The 27,090-nt window shown below is 35.7% G+C and overlaps 1 protein-coding gene across 1 annotated transcript in view; it reads right to left on the bottom strand.

The window, feature by feature from the left end:
• Positions 1-27,090, bottom strand: part of USP31 (ubiquitin specific peptidase 31) — a 140,651-nt gene that overhangs the window by 16,588 nt on the left and 96,973 nt on the right. Inside the window, exons 10-13 of the mRNA XM_051964828.1 lie at positions 17,598-17,675; positions 15,789-15,918; positions 9,317-9,436; positions 5,410-5,635 (exon numbers count right to left, since the gene is read on the bottom strand). Coding sequence (XP_051820788.1) covers positions 5,410-5,635; positions 9,317-9,436; positions 15,789-15,918; positions 17,598-17,675 — 554 coding nt within the window. The remainder of the gene's footprint in view (positions 1-5,409; positions 5,636-9,316; positions 9,437-15,788; positions 15,919-17,597; positions 17,676-27,090) is intronic.

Below are 27,090 nucleotides of genomic sequence, written 5' to 3'. Positions count from 1 at the left end.
ATCTTAATAAACAGATATGAGTTTTGTGAGAATACTCATCGATGAACAAGCTTGCATGGTAATCTCGTTCACACTTATCTAGGCTGTTTCATGCCTAATAGACCATCAAAATGTCCATCTGTAGAGCCTTTCCAGCTTGGCTGGATCTGTCAGAGCCATTGGCACCTTCTCAAGAGTCCCAGACACACCAAGAGACATCAAAAGAAGATGTTGGTAAAACAAAGGATCTTTAAGAGTACATCTGTTATAAAGTTGACTAATGAAACTGTGGCAACAAGAACTATTTATGAAAATTGAGTGTTGTATAGCATTTACACTCTTTCTGTCATTGTTTGCTTGCATTTTTGTTTTTCTTCCCAGGTTATTTTTACCTTCTTTCTAAATCCGATTTTTCTTGTGTAGCAAGATAACTGTATAAATATGTATACATATATTGTATTTAACGTTATACTTTAACATATTTAACATGTATGGTACTACCTGCCATCTAAGGGTGGGAGTGGAGGGAAGGAGGAGAAAAGTTGGAACAGAAGTTTTTGCAAGGGTCAATGTTGAAAAATTACCCATGCATATATTTTGTCAATAAAAAGCTATAATAAAAAAAAAAAGAAAGAAAATTGAGTGTTGTGCAAAGAATCCAAAATACATGGGTTTAAGTCCTACCTCAGGCATTTCTTAGCTGTATGACCCTGGGTAACCTACTTTTAGCCCTTCTAAGCCTCAGTTTCTCCACCAACAAAATGAGAAAATAATAGCAAGCACCATGTAAAGTTGTGGGAAGGAACAAATGAGATGATATATTAAAAAGTGCTTTCTAATCTTAAAATACTATACAAATGCCAATCGTTATCATTCACAGTATTACTGACATGGCCTCCATCAGTGGAGGGAGTAAATTTAAATTTTAAATTTAAAAAACAATTTAAAAATCTTTTGGGGGGAAAAAATGCCACATATTTTCCACTCAATTACTAAAGCTTGCAACCTGAATGTCATTCTTCACCAGCTCACTAAGACTGCATAGACAATCTGTTGTCAAATCCTGTGATGTAGGTAAAAATGACATCTCTCATATATAACCCCTTGTTTCCACTCTACATAATCATTACCATTCTACTGGTCCTCTTCATCTCTAGCTTGGACAACTGCTTGAGCCTAAGGATTGGCTTTTCTGAATTATGTTTCTTCCCGCACCAATATGCTTTCTTCCATTCAATTATTGCCAAAGAGATCCTCCTAAGCACATGTCTGACCATAGCATTCTCCTGTCCAATAAAGTCTAGTGGCCCCCTAGATCAACACAAAATCCTGACACTATAGTCTTTCAGAACCTGGCTCCCTCATACCTTTCTGGTTTTCTTGCAATTCACTCCATGTACTCTATGAGCCAGCTATACTGCCTACTTATTCTTCTCTCACACTTGACATTCCATATCCCAACTCTGTAATTTTCCTTGGATGTCCTCCATTCCTTGAATGTTCTTCCATCCTCACTTCTGATTCCTAGTTTGTCTGACTTCCATCAAGAAAGATTAGATTCCAACTTCTGCAAAAGGACTTTCCCCACCCACTGCTAGTGACTTTCCTCTAAGGAATATGCATTTACACATATATCTTGTATGTACACAATTATTTGCAGGTTTCTGTTCCTACTTGAATAAAAGCTCCTGGAGGCAGAAAAGCATTTTTGCTTTTCTTTGTATAGCAGTGCTTAGTCTAAATTCTGGTACACAATATTAATTAATAAATGCTTGCTGCCTACCAACTTCAGACAAAGACAATGAAACACAGCAATGCATACAATATAGGTAAATGACATCTAGGAAAAATGATAATTATTTACTGACTCTCGTAAGAAGGGAAAAAAACACTTTTTTTTAAGATTTCAAAGAGTAAATATTCAATGGAATAGTTTTCATTCTCTCTACCACTAAGAGAATCTATCTTTGAATGCAGCTAACTGACAAAGGTAAAACTTTAAGATGTTCAGATTCCAAAGATAGGCAATAGTAATGCCCAAGAATGAAAACTAAGGAGAAAAGAGTAAATTTTATGGTAGACAGAGGGAAGAGATTAATTTTTTTTTCCTAAGTCTCTTCCACTGAAGTAGCCACTAGCTGATAAAACCTGGCACAAACTGTTTTTTGTTGCACATGCATTTCTAGAACCTGCACTATAAAACAGCTTGTATTTTCCCACAGAGGTAGTATTCTAATTAGAGGTTACATTCCTAACCAAAGAAAAGGCTGGATAACCATCTGTCTTGAATAGTATCACAAAGAATTTCTGCAGGAGGTGGGAAGTTGGACTATTTGAGCTTGAAGAACTCTTCCAACCCTAAGATTCTATGAGTCAACATCAAGTAAATTATAGATATATCACTATGTCATAAAAGAAAAGATCCAACAGCTATAAACTTCCATCATCATTTAAAATAGTAAAATTATGCTCCAAGCCCTATAAAATGGTTATAAATTTACAGAACATGCTGATTATATAGAAGGCCTTGATGTCCTATAAAGTGTACATACAACACATTAAAAAATACAGCTCTTGCTTCCTCACGTTTCTTATGGCACTTTGTCTAGAGTCTGAGACAGTGGTTCTCAAAGTCTGGTCCAGAGCATCCTGAGGAATCTCTGAAATCCTTTCAGAAAGTCTACAAATTCATAATTGGTTTTTATTTTTAATGTGATCAATACCTATAACTATAACACATATAAACAAAAACCCTTTGGACAGATCCTCAATCATTTTTAATAGGATAAAGATATTGAGAACAAAAGTTTGAGGACCACTGGAGACCTTTACTTTGTGCTTATCACATTCTATTCTGTGTCATTCTTTATTTGTATACATGTCCCATTTTCCTTCAGATTCTAACTACCTGGAGTAATGTTTAATTGTTCTGTCTCTAGTTTCTGGCACATTACAAGAGCTTAATAAATGTTTTGCTGAACTAAATTGAACTCTACACATCTTTAATGTGACTTAATGAAAATAAGTAATGAACCTTAATAACTCTGCTTATATTCATAGAACTTAGGAGGGCTTTGGAGTAGGAGATAATCTGCACTGCTATGCAATATGTTTTTGCTAAATTTTTTCTTTAAGGGCTTTAAGAGCTTTAAGGGCTTTTTTTCTTGAAAAATTTTTCACTGCATTCAAAAAAACTAAATCATTTTATTAAACTGGGAGTTATATTAAAAGTTGGGATCATTCTTTTGAAAAATAGGCACTGGGAGCATTTAAATAATTAAAGACTTCATTAAGGATTGTACAAGTAAATTTTAGAGTTCAGAATTTTTCTTCTTGTCCATCTTTGACACCTTTGGATTAGAAGAGGAAAAAAATTGAACAAAACAGCTCATGGAAAATTCTAGAATTCTATTCAGTGCTCCATACTAAAGTCTCCTACCTCAAATCATACTCTTCCATTGAGTAAGACATTTTGTTTTAAATACTAGCTAAAAGAGCTATTTCTCAGATTATTCAATCCTTATCACATCCCTAAAACCAGCACCACAGTCTCTGCTCCAGAAACCACTGAAATGAATTAACATATAATACCACCAAGGAGTGAAGTAAGATAACAATGAATGAGCAAATCTCTAAAATACAAAGTAGGGAGCATCTGCCACTAATCATCATCACTCTTAAGCAAATTGCATTATATCAAATATTTCTCCACCATCATTTTCTTCATCAGTAAAATTATCTCTTAGGTCTTTTCCGGCTCTAAATCTCAATGAGTCTATTATAGGTGCAAGTTCAAAGTTCAAATATTTGAGCTCAAAAGATATTTGAGAATTTCTTTAGATCTGGAAGAGACATTAGAAATCATCTGGTTCAACTCCTTTCCAAAGAAAAACAGTCCTAGAATTCACTTTAAAATAATTTACATAATCTTATAGAGTGACAAGGTATGGCAAAGAGGGGTAGATTAATGGGAAAAATCCCACCTTATACAGTCTCTCAATTCCTCTTAATTCTAATCCCTTCACTCTATTAATTACTTCTTATTTATCCTGTATATAGCTTGTTTGTTTACTTGTTGTATTCTCCCAGTGAGTATAGTCCCTGGCATAGTGACAAGCATTTAATGAATACTTACTGACTGATTGATAGGAAAGAACAACACATGATTAAGAGTTAAGAAAAGATAGAGGTTCTAGGCTCAGTTCTTTCATTAAGTGGTCATGTGACTTTATTCAAATAGCAATTTCTCTGGTATTCCTTCATCTATAAAATGAGGATAAAAGGCCTGCCCTCACAAAATCATAAAAGATAAAATAATATAAATGAAAGCATTTTGAAAATAATAAAGCACTATTATAAATAAGAATTTATGATCATCATCTCATTCTCATTTTTTTTTTTTAATGGAACTCAGAGACAAATGGTCCTAGGACAGGCTGCTTTCTTGCTATTATTTTTCTATTCATATGTAATAGTCTAGAAAATATTAGCAGATAGATAAAGCACCTGCTTTTTGTAACTGAAAAAAAAAAGACCTGGGATGGAATCTCATCTTCTGTAGCCTCACAGAAAGCATTATCTAGACAATTCTAGTAGCAGCCAAGACAGTCCTATTCCCATATTTTTTTAAATTTTCTTTGGTAAGATATCTTTATTTTGAAGGTCTTAATAATATCACCATTACTACACCTACTACTTTACACTTTGGCCACCTTCTTCTTACTAGTCCTTTTCTTTTCTACATATATCCCCCATCACCCTCTACCTGTGCCAACTTGACACTTTCCAGTTTTAAAAATAAAACCTAAATCACCACTGCTACTAAAAAAAAAAGTGTGTCTATTTACCACCTCTATAATTTTCCAAGCCAGAAAAACCTCACTGGGTACACTTACAACCTATTGGTGTTGTCTCCCTGCTATTAACATATAAGCTTGTAGAGGGTAGGAGATGTCTTCACTTTTGTAACTGGATCCCAAGAACTCAGTATAGTGCTTGGCACACAGTTAAGTATTTAATCAATGCTTTATGATTCATTCATTAATTTTATTCATTCATCAACTATTATTATCATTACCATTACAATCTGAATCCTTGGATAAAGACAATAAAAGCTCTATTCTGGCAGCAGAAATTAGGCAGCCTAATAGTTAATCTGAAGATCTAATTTTTAAAATAGATAAATGAGATGTTATCATAATTGTCTTTTGCTCAGATCAGGGAAACGGGGAAGGGTATTCATTCATTTTATTCTTGGACATGTGCAGATGTGATGAGAATTGCCACTACAGATGTTCAGTTTCACCTGATTGATGACAGGGGAAGCAAGGTCCACAAAACACCAAGAAATTCTGTTACCAGCAAGATAAAAATCTGAGAGATCATCAGAAAAGTAATGCAGCTTTTCAAATTGAAGACTTGCTTGATTACCTGTATAATGACCCCCTTGCATGGTCCCATGGTGATTACACACAGCATAAAGATCATAGATGTAGTCCTCAGGATCTCTCCCTAATCCATAAGGGCGCCTCCATGGTGACCAATGGGATGGGAGGCTCCAGCTGCTCTGGCTTCTTTTGACCACATGAGGTGTCATATCCAGGCCAGTTAGAGGAAATTTTACCATGTTCTGAAGCTTCATTCGCCTGTCACCCTCCTGTTTCAAATAGAACATAACTTGTGACAATGGAGACCACTTAAAGCAAGAATAAATAAAAGAGACAATCCTGCTTAGTTCCTACTCAACTACCTTTCTCATTTAATAAATCCAGCCAGTAGTTTGATCACAGGATCCTAGATTTAGAACTGAAAGGGACTTTAGAGGCCATCTAGTCAAATCCCCTTACCCTTAAGAGATGAGGAAACTGAGTCCCCAAAATATAAAATGACCTGTCAAATTTTACACCAGTCAGTGAGTAGCCAACACAGGATTCAAATACTGACTCCAAACTCTTTTCCAATGAATCATGCTGTCTCCAATGGACTCATCTCCCTAATGTTGCTTAATATGCATATAAATACTTTACAATCACACTAAAACAAAATTATGGAAGTCTTTTTTTTGTTATTGTCAATTCCCCAAATCTTTCTTCAAAGGCATTAGTGTTTATTACCTTAACACACAGAGAAGCTTAGTAAACTTTGTTGCCAATTTCAAGTGCTATTTCACTTTAAATGTAGCTTATAAAGAAAGCCCTTTCCAATAGAAGTGTTCTACTAGAAAACATTTTGAAAGAAAGAAGACATTTCTGTTCATGATCAAGAGTTACTCTCTGTCCAAAGCATGACTTAGTAGGGAAGATACAAACATTGCAAGAAAATGTAGAAATAGTTCAGTTACACAGTTGCTCCTTCATTCAGACTGTCTAATAAGAAGGAAGTAAATCTCTTGGACATTAGGCACATTCAGAGCTCGATTTAACTAGTGAGTTTTCCTGTCACTGGAAATATTTCAGCTGAAGCTAGTTGACCATCTGCCTGGAACATTTCAGGAGAGATTACTTGGTACAAAACTGAACTAGATGGAGACAATAATAATAATAAATAAGATGAAAATGATGATAGGAGGAAAAGAAGTAAGTCAATTCACTGTTGGTAAAGCCATGAATTGGTTCAGCTATTCTGGAAAGGAATTTGGAGCTATGCCTCGAAACTTACTAACCTATAAATACCCTTGGATCCAGCTTTATCTCAACTAAGTTTATACTCACAAAGACTAAAAAGAAAAGGACTTGTGTGTAAAATGATACCACCAACTTTTTTGGTAGTAACCAAAAATTAGAAACTAAAAGAGTATTTCTTCTACTGAGGAATAGTTAAAGTAATTGTGATATATGAATGTGATGGAATATTACTCTTATGGGAAATGATGAAATAGATGGTTTTAAAGGAAACAGTGAAAACCTCTATGAATTAATACAGAGCAAAGTGAGCATAACTAGAGAACAATTTCTACAATAACAACAACATTAGAAAGGAAAACAACTTTGACTTTAGAACTCTTGATCAATGCAATGAGGAACCACAAATCCAAAAGATTGAATACAAAACTTGCCACTCAGGCTGTCAAAATTTTAATTTTAATTTAAAGAATTTAAAATGCAATAAAAAATATACTTCAACATAATCAATGTGGAAATTTGTTTGACTGGATTATATCTATGTACTGAAGGCTTTACTTTTTGTTTTTTGCTTCAATTTGCTCAGTGGAAGATGAGGGATACAAAATAATAAAAGAAAAATGATATAAGCAATGACTCCTCTCTCAGAGAGAAAATTTAAACAAAACATCAATAAAATTTAAAACTAATGCATGATTTTTCTTTTTTTTTGGCCCAGACCTGTGACTTCATTGATATAGGAAACTGAGAAGGAAATACCTCTCTCTACCAATGAAGACTGACTGGCATCTGCTCTGCACTTATAGAATAGAAAATTATTACCATGTGTCAAGTACAGTGATAAATGCTGGGGCCACTAAGTTCCTGCTCTCAAGCTGTTCACACTCTAATTGGGAGAGACAACACTAAAGAAGTTTTCTGCACGTGGCAGACAGAACCCTAGGAGATACTTGGGTTCCTTAGGCAAAGAATCAAGGCAGCAAAGCCCTGAGAATGTTGGGAAACAATGGCACAGACTGTCCCTGAACAAAGATGATTAACCTAGGAGCCATTATGGAATAGAGCCCTACATACCTCTGGATACCACCCAGACTTAAAGGAGGCATAAATTCAATAAATCATATAGCCCATATATGGCAGAGGTGAGAACTGAACCCATTTATCCTCCAAAGACACTCTTTATCTATGATCCTTGTATTTATGTAGGGCTTCAAGTTTACAAAGCACTTTACACCCATAATTTCATTTGATCCTCAACTTTGTGAGGTAGATGTTATTATTGTGTCCCTCTTATGGTTGCGGAAACTGAAACTTAGAAGAAATGAGTGACTTTCCCAGAACTACAGAGTTAGTAAGTGACTATGGCAAGATTCAAATCCAAGTCTAGTTCTAACTTCCAGTCCAGCATTATCTACACTTTACCACAATGGATTAGAAATCTCTCATTTCTTCTTTTTTTTTTCCTTTTCTTTTTTTTGAGGGGAGTGAAAAGTGGGAAGAGGAGAAGAGGGGCAATCAGAGTTAAATGACTTGCCCAGAGTCACACAACTAGTTAAGTGCCTGAAGCCAGATCTGAATTCATGTGCTCTGTACCATGTAGCTTCCCCATCTCATTTCTAAGTACAGAATCACATCCCAAAGAGAAATGAATACACACAAGTTCTGTTCCCTTCTATTAGAGAAGATCTAAAGATATAAATATAAATAGGTCTCAACTTCTTCTTAACAAATAGGCTGTGTTCCAAGAGTTTATTTATAAGTCAACTGTTTGGAATCTAAAAGAAATCTTCCCATTTAAAAAATGTTTTAAATTATATTTGGGTTCTCCAAGCCAACCTATAAAAGTTTACTTAGCTTATGATGCCCCTGCAGTTGTACTATTCCATTTATATATTATGTCATAAAAAGTACTATTTCAGTGACACCTAATCACCATCCAAAAATGTGTCCTTATTATTCCTTGCTCTTACATCATCTTCATTTCAAAATATATTTATTAAGCAACTCTATGCTAAATGTATGCTTCCCCTGTCTTCATTCAATGAGCCACTTCTTGTCACAACTATACCAGTTACAGCTGGTATATTTCCCAGGTAATACCAACATAAGTTCTTCTATTATTTAAAAATACTTTTCCTGAAATGTTTTAAATGTGGAAAACATTAAGGATCTACTATGTGCAAACACTGTGCTAGGTCCAGGAGATATAAAAGCAAGGCAAAAAGAGGCCATTTTACTGGAATGATTAAGTTGTATATCAACATCAAATTTTACTCTGCTATTACCAAGAACTTATAGAAGAAATGAGAGCTAGCAGATATACTTTTGAATTGAAACTATTTATATTTCATCAGTTCTGATCTCAATTATTTAGGTTCTACTGGTTCTGCTCTCTACTAACTTCACACAAACCCCAAAGCATAAGCTGAGCATATGGAAATATGATCAAGAACATAGATACTAAAGAACTGCAAAACAAAGCACTGCAACATGAAATTAAATTTGTAAACTAGGGGAGAGGATGCTCAACATTAATTTGGGTAATAAGGGGATGTTACACAAAAGAAAAGTAAAAGTGGAATTCTGGGTTATTCATAACTGGACCATCTGAGGGCACCATTATCCTACAGTGACTAAGTAAGTCACTTACTTAGTAGCTAGTATTAAAAACTTACAATTTGTCTTTGGGGTTCTTCCTACCCCATGGAAGTCCTTACCTGTCGAAATCTCTTCAGATGTATAATAAGCACATCAGGCAAGGTCCAGAGGCTTAATGTTATGCTCCCTTGCTGCAGCTGCTTACAGTGTGGGCAACGCCAAGCATCATCTGGAGCAAGCTATAAATGAGAATTGTCGAGTGTTAAAAAATCTAATCCAACCCCACTCATGTCATAGAAGAAACTCAGTCTCAAAGAAATGAAAAGGTTTATACAAGATTACAGAGCTAGGTTAATAGCAAAAAGGATTGTTTTAAAATTTTTTGACCAATTTATCCTTGTGTTAAGCTGTATCTTTCAATAATATTTTATATAGAGGAAAATAAATTTTCCTTCCCAGGAAATTTTCTAATTCAGGATCCTTCTGGTAAAAAAGAGATAAAGATAAGATACATGATGCCATAGGACAAAGAAAAAGACTTTGGACATAAGGGAGTCCATCTTTTTTACTGACATGAACCTTTAGTAATCTAGTAAAGATCATGGGAAGTCTTCTCAGAACAAGGTTGTTAAATTTTTACAAATAAAATAAATATGATTAACAAAGAAATCAAAAGTTAGTGAAAATAAAGATTTGTTTTCCAAAACAAGTTCATGAGTTTCCTGAAATATGTTCAAAGGTCAAACTCTTTCTTTAGAAAAAATAAAAATAAATACAGAAAAATCATATGATTAGCTTCTAGTGACAGTAGAATGCATATCCTAGAACCAGAATAAGATAGATCAATCAACAAGACTTATTAAGCATATACTATGTGTGAGCAATATCTAGGTACAGGTACAACATTTAGGATACAATAAAAAAGAGAGAGAAGATAGTCCTTATTTCAGAGAGTTAACATTCTAATAGGAGGACACCATGCATGGAGGAGGAATAACCAAAAGAGTTCTGATCCATGGAGGCAAGGGGATTGAAACGGGAATGATATAGAGGGGAAACAATACTGGCTTTGGTACTGACTACCTTGGGCAAGTCATTCAACCGTCTCTGAATTTGAGTTTTCTCAACTCTAAAATGAGAAGGTTGGCCTGCAAGGCTCCTTCCAAATCTAAATCTATGAATCTAAACACCATTCCATAAAATATCTGTTGCTGAGCTCAACAACAGATAATCCACTTGGAAAAGGATATAACATCATGCTAGAAATTGATTTCCAGTTGAAGCAACCTTGGCTCAGGATGAAAAAATTTTTAAAGGTTTGACGGTTTACTAAGGAAAGAAAGACACTAATGTTCACACCAAATTGGACTTGACTGCTATAGCCATACAGTACCTTAAGGGATATCATATACTTCCCCTTAAATACCATGTAAATTAGGTTTTACACATATTATCATGGCATGCCATTGTGTAATGGCATTTTAAGCATGTGGAAACCAAGGCTCAGAAAAGTTAACTGATACATCCATCTTCCCATGAGGACTGAATAGCAGAATCAGAACTCAAGCACAGATTTCACCTGCCTCCAAGATTCTCCTTCACATCAATTAGATACATAATGGCCAAAGTTTAAATTTATACCTCAGGCATGTACAACTGAAAGCATAAGTAGTATATTATTGTACTATAGGATTTTTAAATGACTGACCTTCATTTTATAAACTGTTAGAGGAACTGAGCCAACTCTCTAGAATATTTTAAAAGAAGACTGAGATTATGAACAGTTAAATGAGCTGCCTTGGTGACACAGGTCACGAACCCAGACCTTCCTGATTTTTACTCCAGCATGCTATTCACCACACCACACTACCTGATTTAAACCCATGTTCTTTGACTCCAAATACAATGCTACTTCCACTGTACCAAAATTTTCCATGATCATGAATAGCAAATCTAAATATATGACATCATGAAAACTCTAGCTTAGATACCAACATTCAACACAAAATATAAAAAGAGATGCTCTACAATGAACTTGATGTGATCCTCCAAATGAGATCAATACATTCTTAACTTTATAAAATGGGCAATGGGGAAGACAACGACACCTGTAAAAAAAAAATGTGATCTTGTATTAAGAAATTAAAGAAGCTCAATATGACAAGAACTACATGTCTGCACATCATGAATACTTTAAGGAGTCAAGAGGCAGTGGACATGGAGAATACCAAGGAATATCATTGTTTTAGAAATTACACAGAACGTATCTTATCAAACAGGAAACAATTAATTACTGACACAGCCATCATTTCAAAAACACACATCTATGTACAGCTGAAATATCAACTGGTTGGAGTGAAAGCCAAAGTAAATATCCCACAAGAAAAAAAAAAAATCCATCATCTTGGGTGAAAATAAGATACTATATGCAATTACAGCCATTCTAACACAAGCCCTCAAATCTGAAGGAAAAAAAAAGTCAGTGTTTGAACTCTTACATGTCACTATTTACGTTAAAATAATGCAAAAATCATTGTAATAATCCCAAAATTTGGAATTCCAAATTCTACACAACATATGAGATTATTGAAGTCTTAAAGTTTAAAAATGGCCTAGCTTTCAGCATGGTGGCTGGCACAGAAGAGGTACTAAATGTATGTTAGTTGATTTGGTAGACAAAAGCAAAGAATTGTAGAAATATAAGGATGGAATATAGCCAATTAGTGAAATAATGGATTTTAGAAAGCTTTTCAAACCATGACCTGAAATAAAAAGGAGATTTCGGTATTATTTTTAATTTACCATAAAATTAAATTAGCCAATATGTAGACCTCTGTTATGGGCCAGAACTTGAAACAAATTGCTAAGTCAGTGGAATTGATAGAGACAATGGCTATTTAACAGGGTGCTTAACAGTTCTCTAGTTCAGTACATGTACTTAGTATTTACTATAATTCCACAAGATTCACAACTTTAAGAGACCATATATAAGCTAGGAGCCTCAACCAGGATTCAGTCAGGGAGATTCAGAAGCAGAGAAGACAAAGGACTGGCAGCAAGACTTAAGCTCTTAAAACCAATGAGAGAGATGGGCCTCTAAGAAAGCTAACCGGGCCCCAGGAAAGGAGACAAGAATTGGAAAGAGACAATAAAGGATTTGGACCTTACTCTCTGGCTGAACTTGGGGTGATTACTGAACTGAAAGGAAAGCTGCCTCCAGAGACCCCAAGGAAACCCGAACAAGAGAACAATACATTTTAGAGAAGAATATTACATTATGATGCCAGAACGTGGGACCAAGAACCTTCATCTGTGACCCAGAAATTAGGGTGAGTACAAAAACAGACAAGGAAACTTTGTTAAAGGGCTAAAGTAGTACTTCATCTAAAATGGGACAGATGTTTAGAAAACAGCCTTCTTTTCCAATTCAAGGAAAATGTGTAGAGAGCATTGTCAGACTTATGAAAAGCCAAGGATTAATTATAATTTGGGAGCAGATCACTGAACTTATAGAAACTGTACAGTACACATCTCCTTGGTTCTCTATAGAAAAAGAATTGAATCCAGATGAGTGGAAATTAGTAGGAGAGCAACTATGTCAATTCTACAGTACTAATGGATTTGACTCAATTTCCAAAGACACACTTAATACATATAATTTAATACAACTAGCTTTAGGAAATTACATAAGTTATAGAATAAGGAAAAAGAAGAAAGAGCAGGAGGGGAGGAGCCAAATAAACTAGGTGAAAAGGATAAAGAATTAAACAAGAAAGGAGTTAAATACAATTCTGATGGGCATTCCCCATATCATAACCTTCCTCCCTCAACCCTTCATGGGTGGAAGGAGGAGGGGGAGAGGCAGTAACAGAATCAGCACCACCTATGAAGCAGCCTATGACAAGAATACAAAAAGCCCTGGTTAAGGCAAAAAATGAAGGACAGGATGTATCTGATTTAATAAATGCATACCCTATGATTGAAGAGCTTAACTCTTCAGGTCAACAAAGGAGAAGATACACTCCTTTTGATTTGGAAAAAATTAAGGATTTGAAAAAGGATTACACTCTTTATGGGGCTACATTATCTTATGTTAAGATGTTTACTAGAGAGTTTGGCTTATGAAATCTTAACCCCTTGTGACTGGAAATCCATAGCAAGGACATGTTTAGAACATGGACAAAACTTTTTTTTTTTTTTTTTTTTTTGGCTGAGGCAATTGGGGTTAAGTGACTTGCCCAGGGTCACACAGCTAGACAGTGTCTGAGACCAGATTTGAACTCGGGTCCTCCTGACTTCAGGGCTGGTGCTCTATCCACTGCGCCACCTAGCTGCCCCCGAACATGGACAAAACTTATTGTGGCTTTTGGAGTATCATGAATTATGTAGGATTCAAGCCCAACACAATAAGCAAACTGGAGTTAATGTACAAATCATCTTTGACCAACTAGCAGGTGAAGGTCAGTATGCATTGAATTCAGCACAGATTAATTACCCCATAGGAGCATATGAGTAATTGCTACTGCTGTTATAAAAGCTTGGAGTTCCCTCCTAGGGAAAGATTGAGGGGAAGCCTTCACAAAAATAACGCAAGGTCCCAACGACCCCTTTGCGGATTTTGTGGGACATCTACAAACAGCTGTCACAAGAACCAATGAAGAAAATGCAGCTACAGAAATAATGACATCTGACTAAGGAAAATGCTAATGACATTTGCAGAAGAATTATATGGGGAATACACAAAGATGCTCCTTTAGAGGAGATCATAAGACACAGTGGGCACAAATGCTTATTATACCCAGACTATGATGAACGTAGGAAGACAGGGTCCCTCTTGGCAAGGGACTTTTAGAAAGAGTTGTCGATGTTTTCAGTGTGGAAAAATAGGATATCTGAAAGCCTACTGTAGGCATAGAGATAGAGTGAGAAGACAGGCTGAGAGAAGACCTAAAATCCTATGTCCAAAATGCCACAAGGGCTTCCACTGGGCCTCAGAATGTAGATTGATCCAGGGAAATGAGAGGCAGGGCCTAGCTTCAAGATATCAATCAAAAGATAGGTGGGGCATGATGGCAGCTGAGGTTACACCTTTAGAAGTTCAGGACTCTGTTATGATCTATCAGCCAAAAAGCAATCAGATGGCAGAAAGGGATTATATGATCAAACAGCAGAAAAGCAATCAGATAGCAGAAAGGGATTACAATTGGGGAGAATACAGGCTTTTTAACCCAACAGGACAGTTTCCAGTGTGAGCAGCTCCAATGTAATTACCAGGTGATGAGAAGAAATTTAGAAGGGACTAGATAGGTTAACTCCTTGGGAGAAAAGGTTCTGCTTATATCTCTACAAATGGAGAAGGAATCAGATGGGTGCCAATGAGCACTTGGAGAGAGACAGAAAAAAAGAAAAAAACCTCGAAACAAAGAAGACCTAACAAAACATCTGACACTGAAAGAGCATGGCTGATAATGAGACTGTTGCAGGACTTGAAAACCAGCAGGAATCATTGGATTCCTTGAGATGAAAAATTGTTAATGAGATTATTGCAGGACTTCAAAACTTGCAGGAATTATTGGATTCCTGGCACATGAACTAATAGACAATAGATTCCTTCTGGACTATTTCTAGGACTTATGGACATGTATAAATCCTCATGTTGATTCATGTTATTTGTTTCATCACTATTAGCCTGTGTTACTATGTGCTTATGTAATTTATTTTATGTGTAATACCTCCCAAGCTGATGGATTTATGTGTAATAGTTTCAAGTGAGCCTCTTCAGAAAACTAACCAGGCCCCAGGAAAGGAGACAAGACTTGGAAAGAGACAATAAAGGATTTGGAGCTTAATCCCTGGCTGCATTTGGGGTGATTATTGAACTGAAAGGAAGGCTACCTCCAGAGACCCCAAGGAAACCCCAACAAGAGAATTTTAGAGAAGAACATTAAAGACATCATTCTCTCAACCAGTGTTTCTTTGCTTCTCTAGCCTGTGACTTCAGGAGGTCTGTGAACTTGAATGAGGGAAATTTTTTTTATTACTAATCTCTTACTGAAATTTAAGATTTTCTTCATTTGTGATTTTTTTTAAAAGAAAAAGTTACTTTGAGGAGGATTTTCCAAAGAATTCTATAAAACAAAAAAGGTTAAAAACCCTACAAAAAATAACCATCTAATTAATCAAATTTTTACTGATATTTGTATTAATAATCTTAAAGTCTTAAAAAAAAGAAGATTAGGATTTAGAACTAAAAGGAACCTTAGACATTTAATTCAACCTTTCCAAAACCACCACCATCTTCTCTATTTGTTTTCCAGATTTGGAAACTGTGGCTCAGAAAATTGTCAAACAAAAGTCAACAACAAGCACTCATAGAGCACTTAATTTGCTCCAGGCAGTGTGCTAAGAATGATATGTTTTGTCTAACATCAAGATGAGTTAACTGAACAGAATTCCTATCAAATATCGTGTAATAAGACATTAAACCATTCCACAAGCTATGGAGATGCTAATCATTAGGCCCATTTGTTTTCCAATTATCAATTGTCCATTTTCTTAAGCTACAAAATTACCAATTCTATTTTCACTCACCTGTTCCTCTTTGGTGTACAATTGGAAACACTGTGATAAAGTGCAAGTCTGAGGCTGGTGGTGATGTTCCCTCTGCAGACGGACACTTTCTGCATCAGGAACATATTCATCTTCTGTATTTACGAACAAGCTACAAAAAGGAAAGAAGGGGGTTACTAAAGACAAAGGCAAACCAAGAACACATTAGCATTAGCACTTTCCAACAGCATAGGTTCATGGGGCTGTTAATGAGTTCAAAAGACTGAAATCTAAAAATACTAGAAACAAACTAAATACGATTTTGAAAAAATACACCTCAAAGCAACATATTGACTCCTACAATGCATGTTGCGACCCATCCAGGTTTATATGGGTCAATTCTTGGCAGCACCAATTCTTGGCAGTTCCTTCTATAATTGTGCCATAGAGGCTCCACCAAAAATGCTAGAAGCCTTCCTTGTTTTTCTCCTGACATCATAGGGATATTAGAAAGAGCAAATATTCAGACTTTGCCAAATGACTTGCCTCCCTTCCACATAAATGTTTCTTTCACATAGACTGTGCCAATGGACCATGGTTTCTGGTAGTTTCTACCATGCTAGAAGGTCTCAAGTCTATTTTCCAAGATCCATGCAGCTAAGTAAATAAAAGAATATCACTAAGAGGTGGCTATTGGGATAGCTAGGTGGGACAGTGGATAGAGCACCAGCCCTGAAGTCAGGAGGACCTGAGTTCAAATCTGGTTTCAGACACTTAACACTTCCTAGCTCTATGCCCTAGCTGGGCAAGTCACTTAATCTCAATTGCCTCAGGAAAAAAAAAAAAATATCTGAATTCTTTGGCCATAGCAACTCATGAAACAACAAAAAACAAAACTGAAAAGTACTACACTTAGTATCATAATTTAACTTAGTATCATAGCTTTAAAATTTACAAAGTACTTCAAATATACTATTTCACTTGAGCTCACAATGACCTTGTGAACTTAAATATTATGATGATTGCTATGTCCAGTTTGCAGCTAAAAAAGTGAGGCTCAGAAAGTTAAGGGATTTGTCCATAGTCACACAAATAGAGTAAGAAGTGAGATTTGAATTAAGGTATTCTTAATTCCAAATTTCACTCTTTTCAGTAAAAAATGCATTTGGAATTTTTTTTGAGTAGTGGAAATTAATCAAAGCACTTCATTCTAAATTTACTGTACTTTTGCCACTAATAAAATGTTTCATTTGAAAAATAAATAGCTGATGGGGGGGGGGGGTTAAGAAGAAGGAAGGGAGAATACAATAAAGCCATCTGACACATAGAAATTGAATTCATGGTCCTTACTTCGTTAGCAATGAAACAAATGAAACAAGTTATGAGGGGCTTGGAAAATTGAAGCAAAGCCAAAAGGCTGGGAAGATGAATCAAATAGAATGTAAGACTCTCAAGTATTTACATCAGGGGAGGAAAAAGGAGTGGCTGCTAGATGGCACCATAATGGATAGAGTCTCAGACTTGGAGTCCAGAGACTAACCTTTCTGAGTTCAAATCTGGTTTCAGATGCTAGCTGTATGACATCGGACAACTTAATCTTGTTTGCCTTAGTTCCTCATCAGTAAAATGACGTGGAAAAGAAAATGGCAAACCACTCTAACATGTTTGCCAAGAAAACCCCAAATGGGGTCATGGAAAGTTGGACACAACTGAAAAACAACTGAACAACAACAACAAGGGGAAAGGAAGTCTTCCGCTGTCTATCCAAAGCAAATCTTTCAAGGGTCAGAGTTGAAAAAGGAGGAAAACTAAAACAATGATGTCATAATTGCCAAGTAAAACAATACTCACTAATCTTTTGTTTCTTTGTCCCATTCCACAACTAACTTTACATGAGCAGTACCACCTTGTCCACATGATTTTAATGCCCTATGAGAGGGGGAAAAACATTGTATTATTTTATTAAATGTAATTAAAAGTAAAAATAACAGAATTCTCAAAATCAACAGTCATTATTGAATAGAAAGAAGTCAAAAATAATTATACAATTTAAACTTTAAACAGCCAAGTGCCCCAATTCAGCAAAAATTTAAGGATTCCCTAATCAGAGCAAGATCCAGTTTTTTAAGCATTAGGAAGGAACCTTGGGCCCAAAGCACATATCTGAACCATATTACTCCCCTGACCAAGAAGGCAAATAGCAAAGGACATCTGTACTTTTCCCTTCTTCCTCCTTTTCATCTGCTCTTCCCTTGTCCCTCAAATTAAATTTATATTTACTTTGTATATAGCTTACAAAGCTATATATATATATATATATATATATATATATATATATATATATATATATATATATATATATATACACACACACACACACATACACACACACACACATATAATCAACATATATGGTATGCTTTATCCTAGTAGAACATAAACTCCTTAGGGGTTTCATTTTCATAACCCTGGCACAGTGCTTGATATACAGTAGGCATTTAACAAATATTTACTGAATGGAGATGAATTTGTAGTTAAATCTCAGCTTTCCTGACAGTTTAAAGGAGAAAAGGGAGTCTTGAACTCTTCTATGATTGAGGAAAATAGTTATCCCTAACTTATTAATGTCCTCAAATTGCTCTGAGAACATCAGAAATAAATGTACTCCTGAAAATAGGGTGGAATGAGTGTCAGCAGCTATTATCTCCAGAATGCCTGTGAGGACAGTAGCTTCCCTATCACATTTACACTTTCATATCAACAACTGCCAAGATCAAGTTCCAGCTGAGATTGTTACAGGAAACAGGAAACAGTCTGTTGAGATAGTTGCAGCTGGATCCATAGAGGAGATATAAGAGTCATGATAAAGGAAAGTGGTCCCCAGTCTTTTCAAGTATAAAAGCCCTTTTTTAAAAAATTAAAGCAAAAAATAATAATAATAAATTAAAAATTAAAGCATTTCTTGGATCCTCACATTATAGTAATTATACCATTTACAGGATAAAAGGTTGCAGAAGAAACCTCAAAGTCTAATCCCTATTTATACATAAGGAAACTGAGGCAATGAGGCTAAAAAGGAATTTGCCCAAAGTCACATAGGCAGAAAGAAGAGGTAGGATTTGAAAGCCCAGCCTTAAGACTTAAGAACCAAAACTTATTTCATCGTTAACAACTTGCCTCCTTCAATAGACATTATTTGAGGAAATACATGGTAGAAACTACTATGAATTCAATAATATTTTTAAAAAGAATTTGCATTTTGTTCATCACAATAGCTTTGTTGTTCATTTTTCAATCATGTCCAACTCTTCCTGACTCCATTTGGGATTTTCTTGGCAAAGACACTGCAGTGGTTTGCCATTTCCTTCTCCAATACATTTTACAGATGAGAAACTGAGGCAAACAGCATTAAGTGACTTCTCCAGGGTCACACAACTAGTAAGTGTCTGAGGCCAGATTTGAACATAGAATGACAAATTCCTAGCATCCATATCATCATAGTATCAACACACATTTGAAAAACAGTAACATATATACAGCAGCTAAGTGGCAGAGTGGACAAATCACAGAATCTGAAGACAAGAAGACCTGAGTTCAAATCTAACCTCAGATACTTACTAGTTTGTATAACCTTGGACAAGTCACTTAACCCTGTTTGCCTCAGTTTCCTCATCTTTTAAATGAGCTAGAGAAGGAAAAGGCAAAACCATTCTAGGATCTTTGCCAACAAAACCCTCATGAAGAATCACACATGACTGAAAATAACTAAATAACAACCAGCATACATATGCCAGTATACTAATTATAGATTTTATAGGAAGCATATCTGTTCATTTATAAACTTGCAAATCTCTTGAAATAACTAGGTTTGGATCAGGGCAGGGGGCATAATGTTAGCCCATAGAGAGGAATTTAAGAGTGATTTGCAATTTTGCAATACGGTACAATCCGAAACAAAAGAGCAGGGCAGTAAATGCAGAAAAATGAGGTAGCTGGTACAACTAATTCCAGGCAGACAGGTCATGATGTTTCCCTAAAGACCCACAGTAAGAAATACACATCAATAGAAAGAAGCTATAATCAGTTTGGAAAATTTCAGAAATGCTCAGTGCTGCTTTTCATACAGAATACTACACTGTCCTACTTCCATCCTTTCCACAAGTTTTACCCTATGCTCAGAAAACTGAGATTCAGGTAGACTGAGAGACATGAACAAGGTCATATAACTATTAATTACAAGGATATGGCTTATAACTAGTAAAAAAAAATTAATTTATAAAATTAATGAAAAACAGTAAATATTAATTTATAATTATGAAGAGAGCTGGCTATTAGCTATGAGCTTAAGAAGTACATGAAATAGTGGAAAGAATACTATATTGAAAGTCACCATAGATCTAAATTTGAATTCTATTCCAGTTATTTACTAGCTAAATAAATCCCTTAAACTCTTTGAACCTCAATTTCCTCATCTACAAAATGGAGACAATTCCCATAGTTACTACCTCACAAAACTAAGGAAAAATCAAATGAAAACTTGAAATCTATTTTTAAAATCATAAAATGTTCAGTCGAAAAGAATCTTTAAGACAACCAGTCCAATGTCTTCATTTTAAAGAGAATAAAATCAGACCCAGGAAGTCAAAGTCACATAGCAAAATCATATAGTTAGTGACAGATTAGGGATTAGATGACACAAATAGAATCCAACTCTTAAATTCCCAATTTCTACCATCATATGATGACATGAGAGACCTTTAGGTAATAGCATCTTTGAATGTAATCTCCTTTGTAACCGAAAAAAAGAAACGAAGGAATTAAGAAAGGAAAGAGGAAAGAGGAAAGGGGAAAGAGCATAGGGGAAGGAGAAGGGGAAGGGAAAAGGAAAGAGGAAAGAGGAAAGGGAGAAGAGGAAAGGAAAGGGGGAAAGGGAGGGGAAAGAGGAAAGGGAAGAAAAAGGAAAGGAGAGGAGAGGGGGAAGGAGAGAGGGAAGGAAAGGAGAGGAGAGGGGGAAGGAAAGGAGAGGAGAGGGGGAAGGAAAGGAGAGGAGAGGGGGAAGGAGAGGAGAGGGGAAAGGAGAGGAGAGGAGAAAGGAAAGGAGAGGAGAGGGGAAGGAAAGGGAAGGAAAGGAGAGGAGAGGGGAAAGGAAAGGGAAGGGGAAGGGGAAGAGGAAGAGGAAAGAGGAAGGGGAAAGGGAAGAGAAGGGGAAAGGGAAGAGGAAGGGGAAGGGGAAGAGGAAGGAAAGGAAAGGAGGGAAGAAGGAAGGAAGTAAGGGAAGAAGGGAGGGAGGCAGGGAAAAGGGAGGGAGGGAGGGAGGAAGGGAAAAGGGAAGGGAGAAGGGAGAAAGGAAGAGAGGGAGGAAGAGAAGGAAGGAGGGAGGAAGGAAAGACTTTTGATCTCAGATACTCTCAAAGTACCAGAGCTATAGTTCATGGGCTGGGAAGGTTCAGAGAGGGTGTGAAATTAATATTTTAGTCAAACTGCAACAAAAAGGGGAAAATTTCAAAAGGACAGAAATGATTATGAATGGTACCCAGCCCCTCAAAAAACACCACTGATTTAGAGTACTGAGTGAATAAATGACTTACCCATAGTAAGTGACATAGTCAATATGTGTAAAAGGACTTAAAACAAAACAAGGTATTCCTGAGTCTTAGGCTAGTTCTCCATCTCTAAAGAATATTACTATTAAATATTGGGGTGAGGGGAAGAGGTAAGAAACAGTAAAGGGGGAAGAGAAGAAGGCAAAAAAAAAATAGAAATAAATGCTAGAGATAAAAAATGATCTGGACCCAAAACTAAATATAAGAAACGATCAGGCTAATCCATTATCCCAGTCTATTCAATGGAAGAAAAGCTCATCTTTTCCACTCTAATATCGCTGAAGTGATGCTGTCTAGTTATGAATCATGAAACATCACGAACTCATAAGAATCTCATTTGCAAGAAACCCAAAGGACAATAAGAAAGATACATGGTAAGTATAAATAGGCTGTCCCATACTAATAATGACTCACATGTGACCATCAAAGACATTGTCAAGGGCACCTGACCAGAAAAGGAAGTGTTTGTCAGGTATATAGCAAGGGAAAAGGATACCAAAGAACTAGGCAATCCAAATCTCTGTTCTTCATGACTTAAAAGCATTTAGAAGACTGACAGAACATTAAATGGTTTCTTTGTGACAGATTTATGGCAAGAAGTAACAAGTCAAGTCAACAAGCATTTATTAGGCACTTAGCCTGTGCCAGGCATAGTCCTAAGTGCTAGAGATACTAAGAAAAACAAAAATACACTATGTCCTCAAAAAAGTCACATTTTAAGGGGGGAGAGAGAAGAGAGATAACATGTAAAAAACTGTGCATTTATAAGATAAAACCTTCAGCTTCTTAATCTGGTAACAGTTTGGGAAAATCCTTAAAGGTCATAGTTCATCCAAAAAAATTATCCCTAAGATTCAACAATAACTGAAATACCAGCCTAGCAACTAAAACATAAAAAAATTTAGTGCATGACAGAGTGACATGCTCAAACTGTAACATCCTAGAGTATTTCTGCTAAAGACTTTTAGGACTATGTTTTCTTTTTGTAACAATAGAAATAAATGATGCTGTCTACAATCCAGTTTATGTCTAAAGGCCCCCCCATTTGATAATTAAAGGATTCCAGAGTCCCAATAAGGAAGTGACTATAGAGAAATTCTGATGTGTTTCTACACTCCTAAATCCCAGAGGGCTAAAAGATTCCAACATATATCTATACCAATGACATTTATGGAACACATTAAAGTTTACAAAGCATTTTATAAACATGATCTCATTTGATTCTCACAGCAATCCTGTAAAGTAAGCACTTGAAAGCAGTGAGGATATATCAGGGGAAACTCCCTAATCTGAAGGACTGGAATGCCTCCAAAGCATCTAAGAGAAGACACTGGATAAAATGTCACATTTGGACCCAGGAAGATCTGAGTCTCAGTCCTGTCTCAAACACTTAATGATGGCTCATCTCCAACTAAGTCACACTCAATTTCAGCCTCAGCTATTTATTTATAAAATGAAAAAATTGGACTCAAGGGCTTCTAAGGACCCCTAGTGGAGTAACAGAATATGGGAATTGTGGTGTTCTCTTCTTTTTTATAATATATGATGGTTCTCTGTGGGCAGGTTTCTTGGGGAGGTTTTCTGGAGGCAGCCTTAGTTTCCGTTCCAAATAATAATCACCTCAAATGCAGCCAGCTGATAAAATCCAAATGTTTATTTTCTCCTTCCAAGTCCCATCTCTTTCCTTGGGCCCGGTCAGCTTTCTTAGAGGCCTCGCTCCCTCCTTGGCTCCAAGAGTTCTCGCAGCTTGTTTTTTAGCTCTTTCAGCTTCTGCCCCTAGCTCAAATCCGACTCGTGGCTTCTCAATCTCCAACTGACGCTCCCTTCTCAATCTTTTCCACTGACTGACTGACTGATTGAAGCTCTTTTAATGCTCTTTTAGAGGTGTAAATTCAAAGGTTGACTCCTCCTCTGAGAGTGGGATTATGGGAGGTGTGAATTTGGATATCTCATACTGAACCCTGAAATCTCCCAAACTTGTGAACTAATGTGTGAACTAATGTGTGAACTCTCAAAGGTGTTAACTTAAGCACTGTTTCTATCAATATTAGTAACTTAACAGCTTGTAAAGATTTGCTCTAATGTGTGACATTAGCATTGTAATAATTCCATTGAGTTAACACTAGGATTCTAACAGGGAATAGTTACTATGAGAGGGTTATGTAAATCTTAATATTTAATCATTATTTTATTTATGATTTTATTTAATATTATAGCATCAATGTTAGGGGTGTATGTGTGTGTATACACATACAAATATATGTAAACATATATATACACCTAGTCCTGGTTCTACAAATATTATATAAGTAAAAAATTAAAATAACAAAATTAATTATAATTAAAGTATAGCTTACAAATAAACACACATACCCAAGGTATTGACTGACAAAAAGAAAAATTTCTATAGTTATCAAAATATTGACAGAAGCACTTACTGTAGTATCAAAAAAGTGGGTGAATGACCAACCAATATTATGGTACATTATTATAATAGAATATTATTACTGTGCTGTAAGAAATGAAAAACGTGACAAAAACAGATTTAGCATGATAAGAACTGATGCAATAAATGATGAAATGAACTGATGCAAAATAAAATAAACAGATCCAGGAAAATAATATATGCAATCAATAACTACCCAAAAAGTGGAAACTTACAGCCTCCAAAACAATATAACAAAATTATAGAGAACAAATATGATCACAAAGAAGACATGAGTAGACACTCCCACTTTTATTCCCATTCCTTTGAATAGGCTGGTATTTACAGGTGTGGAATAATGCATATAACGTCAGATTTTTTAAATGTGTTAAAAGGATTTGCTCTTTTTTTTTCTCTTCTTTGAAAAAAAAATTGTCATAAGAAATTGGTTTTTAGGAGAAGCTAAAGAGGTACATGGGGAAATCTAAATGAGGTAAAAACAAAAGATATAAATAAGATGTTTTAAGCATTATATGGTGGAAAAAATAAAAAGCTGCTCTGTTGGTTATCTGCTTTGTACATCGTGTGTACCTCTTTTAGAATGGATTCTATTAATGCCTTTTTGGGAATAGGAGAGACAAAGAAATGTTCCTAATAACTCCTCAGTGAATTTTAAAAGCCAGGGAATATGATAAAAGCTCGATCCCCTTTCTTTTGGATCAGGGTCTCCAGGATCAAATCTAGGCTTACCTAGGAACTTTTAAAGTTTGAAACAATACCTGGATTGTAGGTAATATATTCTCAACTGCATTCTGTACATGAAGAAAATGGGACTTTAAAAACTTACACAGAGCTGGAAGGTGGAATTTGAATCTAGATCTCTATTCCCTGCAAATCTAGAGATCATTCCACTATACCACATTGCCTCTTAACAAGGAACCTAGGCTCTTACTCATGCCTTTGGACCCAGTAATCAGCAACATCTCATCAACAAATATTCACTGACCACCTACACTGTTCAGGGCACTGCACTAAGTGCTAATGACTGCCTAATTCTTTCAAGTTAACTGGAAATAGGTATGGAAGGGTTATCCAAGAGTCCATAGTTCTCTCAAATATCATTCAAAATGATATGGACAAATTATGGAAGTCTTCCTATATCCCTGAATGGTTTCGAAAGTATGGGCCAAGTTCCAATGATCTTATGATAATGAGAGCCGTTTACACCCAGAGACAGAACTGTGGGAACTGAGTATGAATCACAACATATGAAAATTCTATGTATTTGTTATTGTTTGCTTGAATTTTATTTTCTTTCTCATTTTTCTTCCTTTTTGATCAGATTTTTTTTGTGCATCAAGATAATTGTATAAATACATATGCCTATATTTGAGTTACATATGTTTTTACCACGTTGGGAGAGACAGTCTCTAAAGTACCTTCCATATTTATATCTAGGATCAAGGAAATTGCATAGATCTACTCCTGGAGCAGAAATGTGAAATGTTAACTTTACTTTCAAATAATCTCCCCACTTTCCTTTCTTCAGTTCTGTCCTATCTCTTTGTGCTGTCCCTAAAGTTCCCCACAATAGATCCTTTGCTTTGGAGAACAGGACAGGGCAGATCTAGCCAATTCAGATTCCTCCAAGGTAGTATTCAACACTCCAAAATCAGTTTATTCTCTCACCATCACCAAAAACTCTTAAGCACTTAGTGCAGCTGTTAAGAAAAAAAAAAAATCTAATTAGACTAAGGTACAAGTACTCAGTAGCTCCTTAAACCTCCTAAACACACTTGTATTTTTAAAAGCAAATACTTATTAACCCAAATAAATCTCTAATTGGAGGAATTTCAGACAGTATGACAAAGATCCATGGAAATTTTTTAACAGTGTGGGTGGGGAGGAGGGGTGGAGTGGAGATGTGGCTGAGGAAGGAGGCAGCTGTGAAAGCTGTGGGAACAAACACGAGGCTGGGAGTCAGCAGACCCAAGTTCTAGGCTGTATATGCCAGAAATCCATCACTACACTGTGTAGTGATTGACACCAGTCTGGATATTAATTTCTTCATCTGTTAAATGAGAGAATTATACTATCCCCCTTTTTCAGCTCTAACGTCTTACATTTCTTTAGGTAGGGAGCCAACTCAGAAATAGTACGATGCTCTTTGGTGGATCTGCCCTTTGAATTAGCTTCCCTAAATTACTTTTCTTTTAACATTTTCCTCTTCTAATTTCTGGATCCAAAGAATCTCTCAAGTCCCATGTGAGCTGGCATCAGATGAAAAAGGTTAGGCATGTGCCAATGTTGATGGAAGTCTGTCTAAAATTGTAGACAATAAATCCACTGGAAAACTGATATTGGCCATCATTTTTAAAAATAGTATTAAAATGGCAGTGCCCCAAAACTGAATTTCAAATATATCTTTAGAGGTACACTGAATTTGATTAAAACCCTTCTAATACCATCACAAAACAAATATGAAAATGTGGTGCAACTGGATTAAAGATGCCACTTTCTTTAGTCAATTTGGCTATATCATTTTAAAGTTCACTTAAAATTAGAGATCTGAGGGAAATTTTAGAGTAGAGGTTCTTATTCTTTTTTGCATCATAGATTCCTTTAGCAGTTAGGTCCCTCCTCAGAGTAATACTTTTAAATTAACGAAATAAGTTTGTAAAAGAAACCAATTATAATGAAATGTAATTATAAAATTATAAACAATAAAATTATAAAAATATATGTATTTTTTAAAAAGTCAGTTCATAGACCCTAGATTAAAAGCCCCTTCTTTATTTTTTATTTTTGTAAAGGATTTTCTTTAAAATAACTTTTTATTGACAGAACCCATGCCAGGGTAATTTTTTACAGCATTATCCCTTGCACTCATTTCTGTTCCGATTTTTCTCCTCCCTCCCTCCACCCCCTCCCCCAGATGGCAAGCAGTCCTTTACATGTTAAATAGGTTACAGTATATCCTAGATACAATATATGTGTGCAGAACCCAACAGTTCTCTTGTTGCACAGGGAGAATTGGATTCATAAAGTATAAATAACCCAGGAAGAAAAACAAAAATGCAAGCAGTTTATATTCATTTCCCAGTGTTTTTCTTTGGGTGTAGCTGCTTCTGTCCATCCTTGATCAATTGAAACTGAATTAGCTCTCTTTATTGAGGAGATCCACTTCCATCAGAATACATCCTCATATACTATCGTTGTTGAGGTATATAATGATCTCCTGGTTCTGAAGAGCCCCTTCTATAAAGGCTACCTAATTCAATCTCATTATTTTACATATGAGGAAACTGAGACCCTG

Source organism: Antechinus flavipes, chromosome 1 (assembly GCF_016432865.1).
Source record: "Antechinus flavipes isolate AdamAnt ecotype Samford, QLD, Australia chromosome 1, AdamAnt_v2, whole genome shotgun sequence".
Classification (NCBI taxonomy): Eukaryota; Metazoa; Chordata; class Mammalia; order Dasyuromorphia; family Dasyuridae; genus Antechinus; species Antechinus flavipes.
The sequence above is the reverse complement of the archived record's forward strand: the minus strand, read 5'-3'. Positions and strand labels throughout refer to the sequence as shown.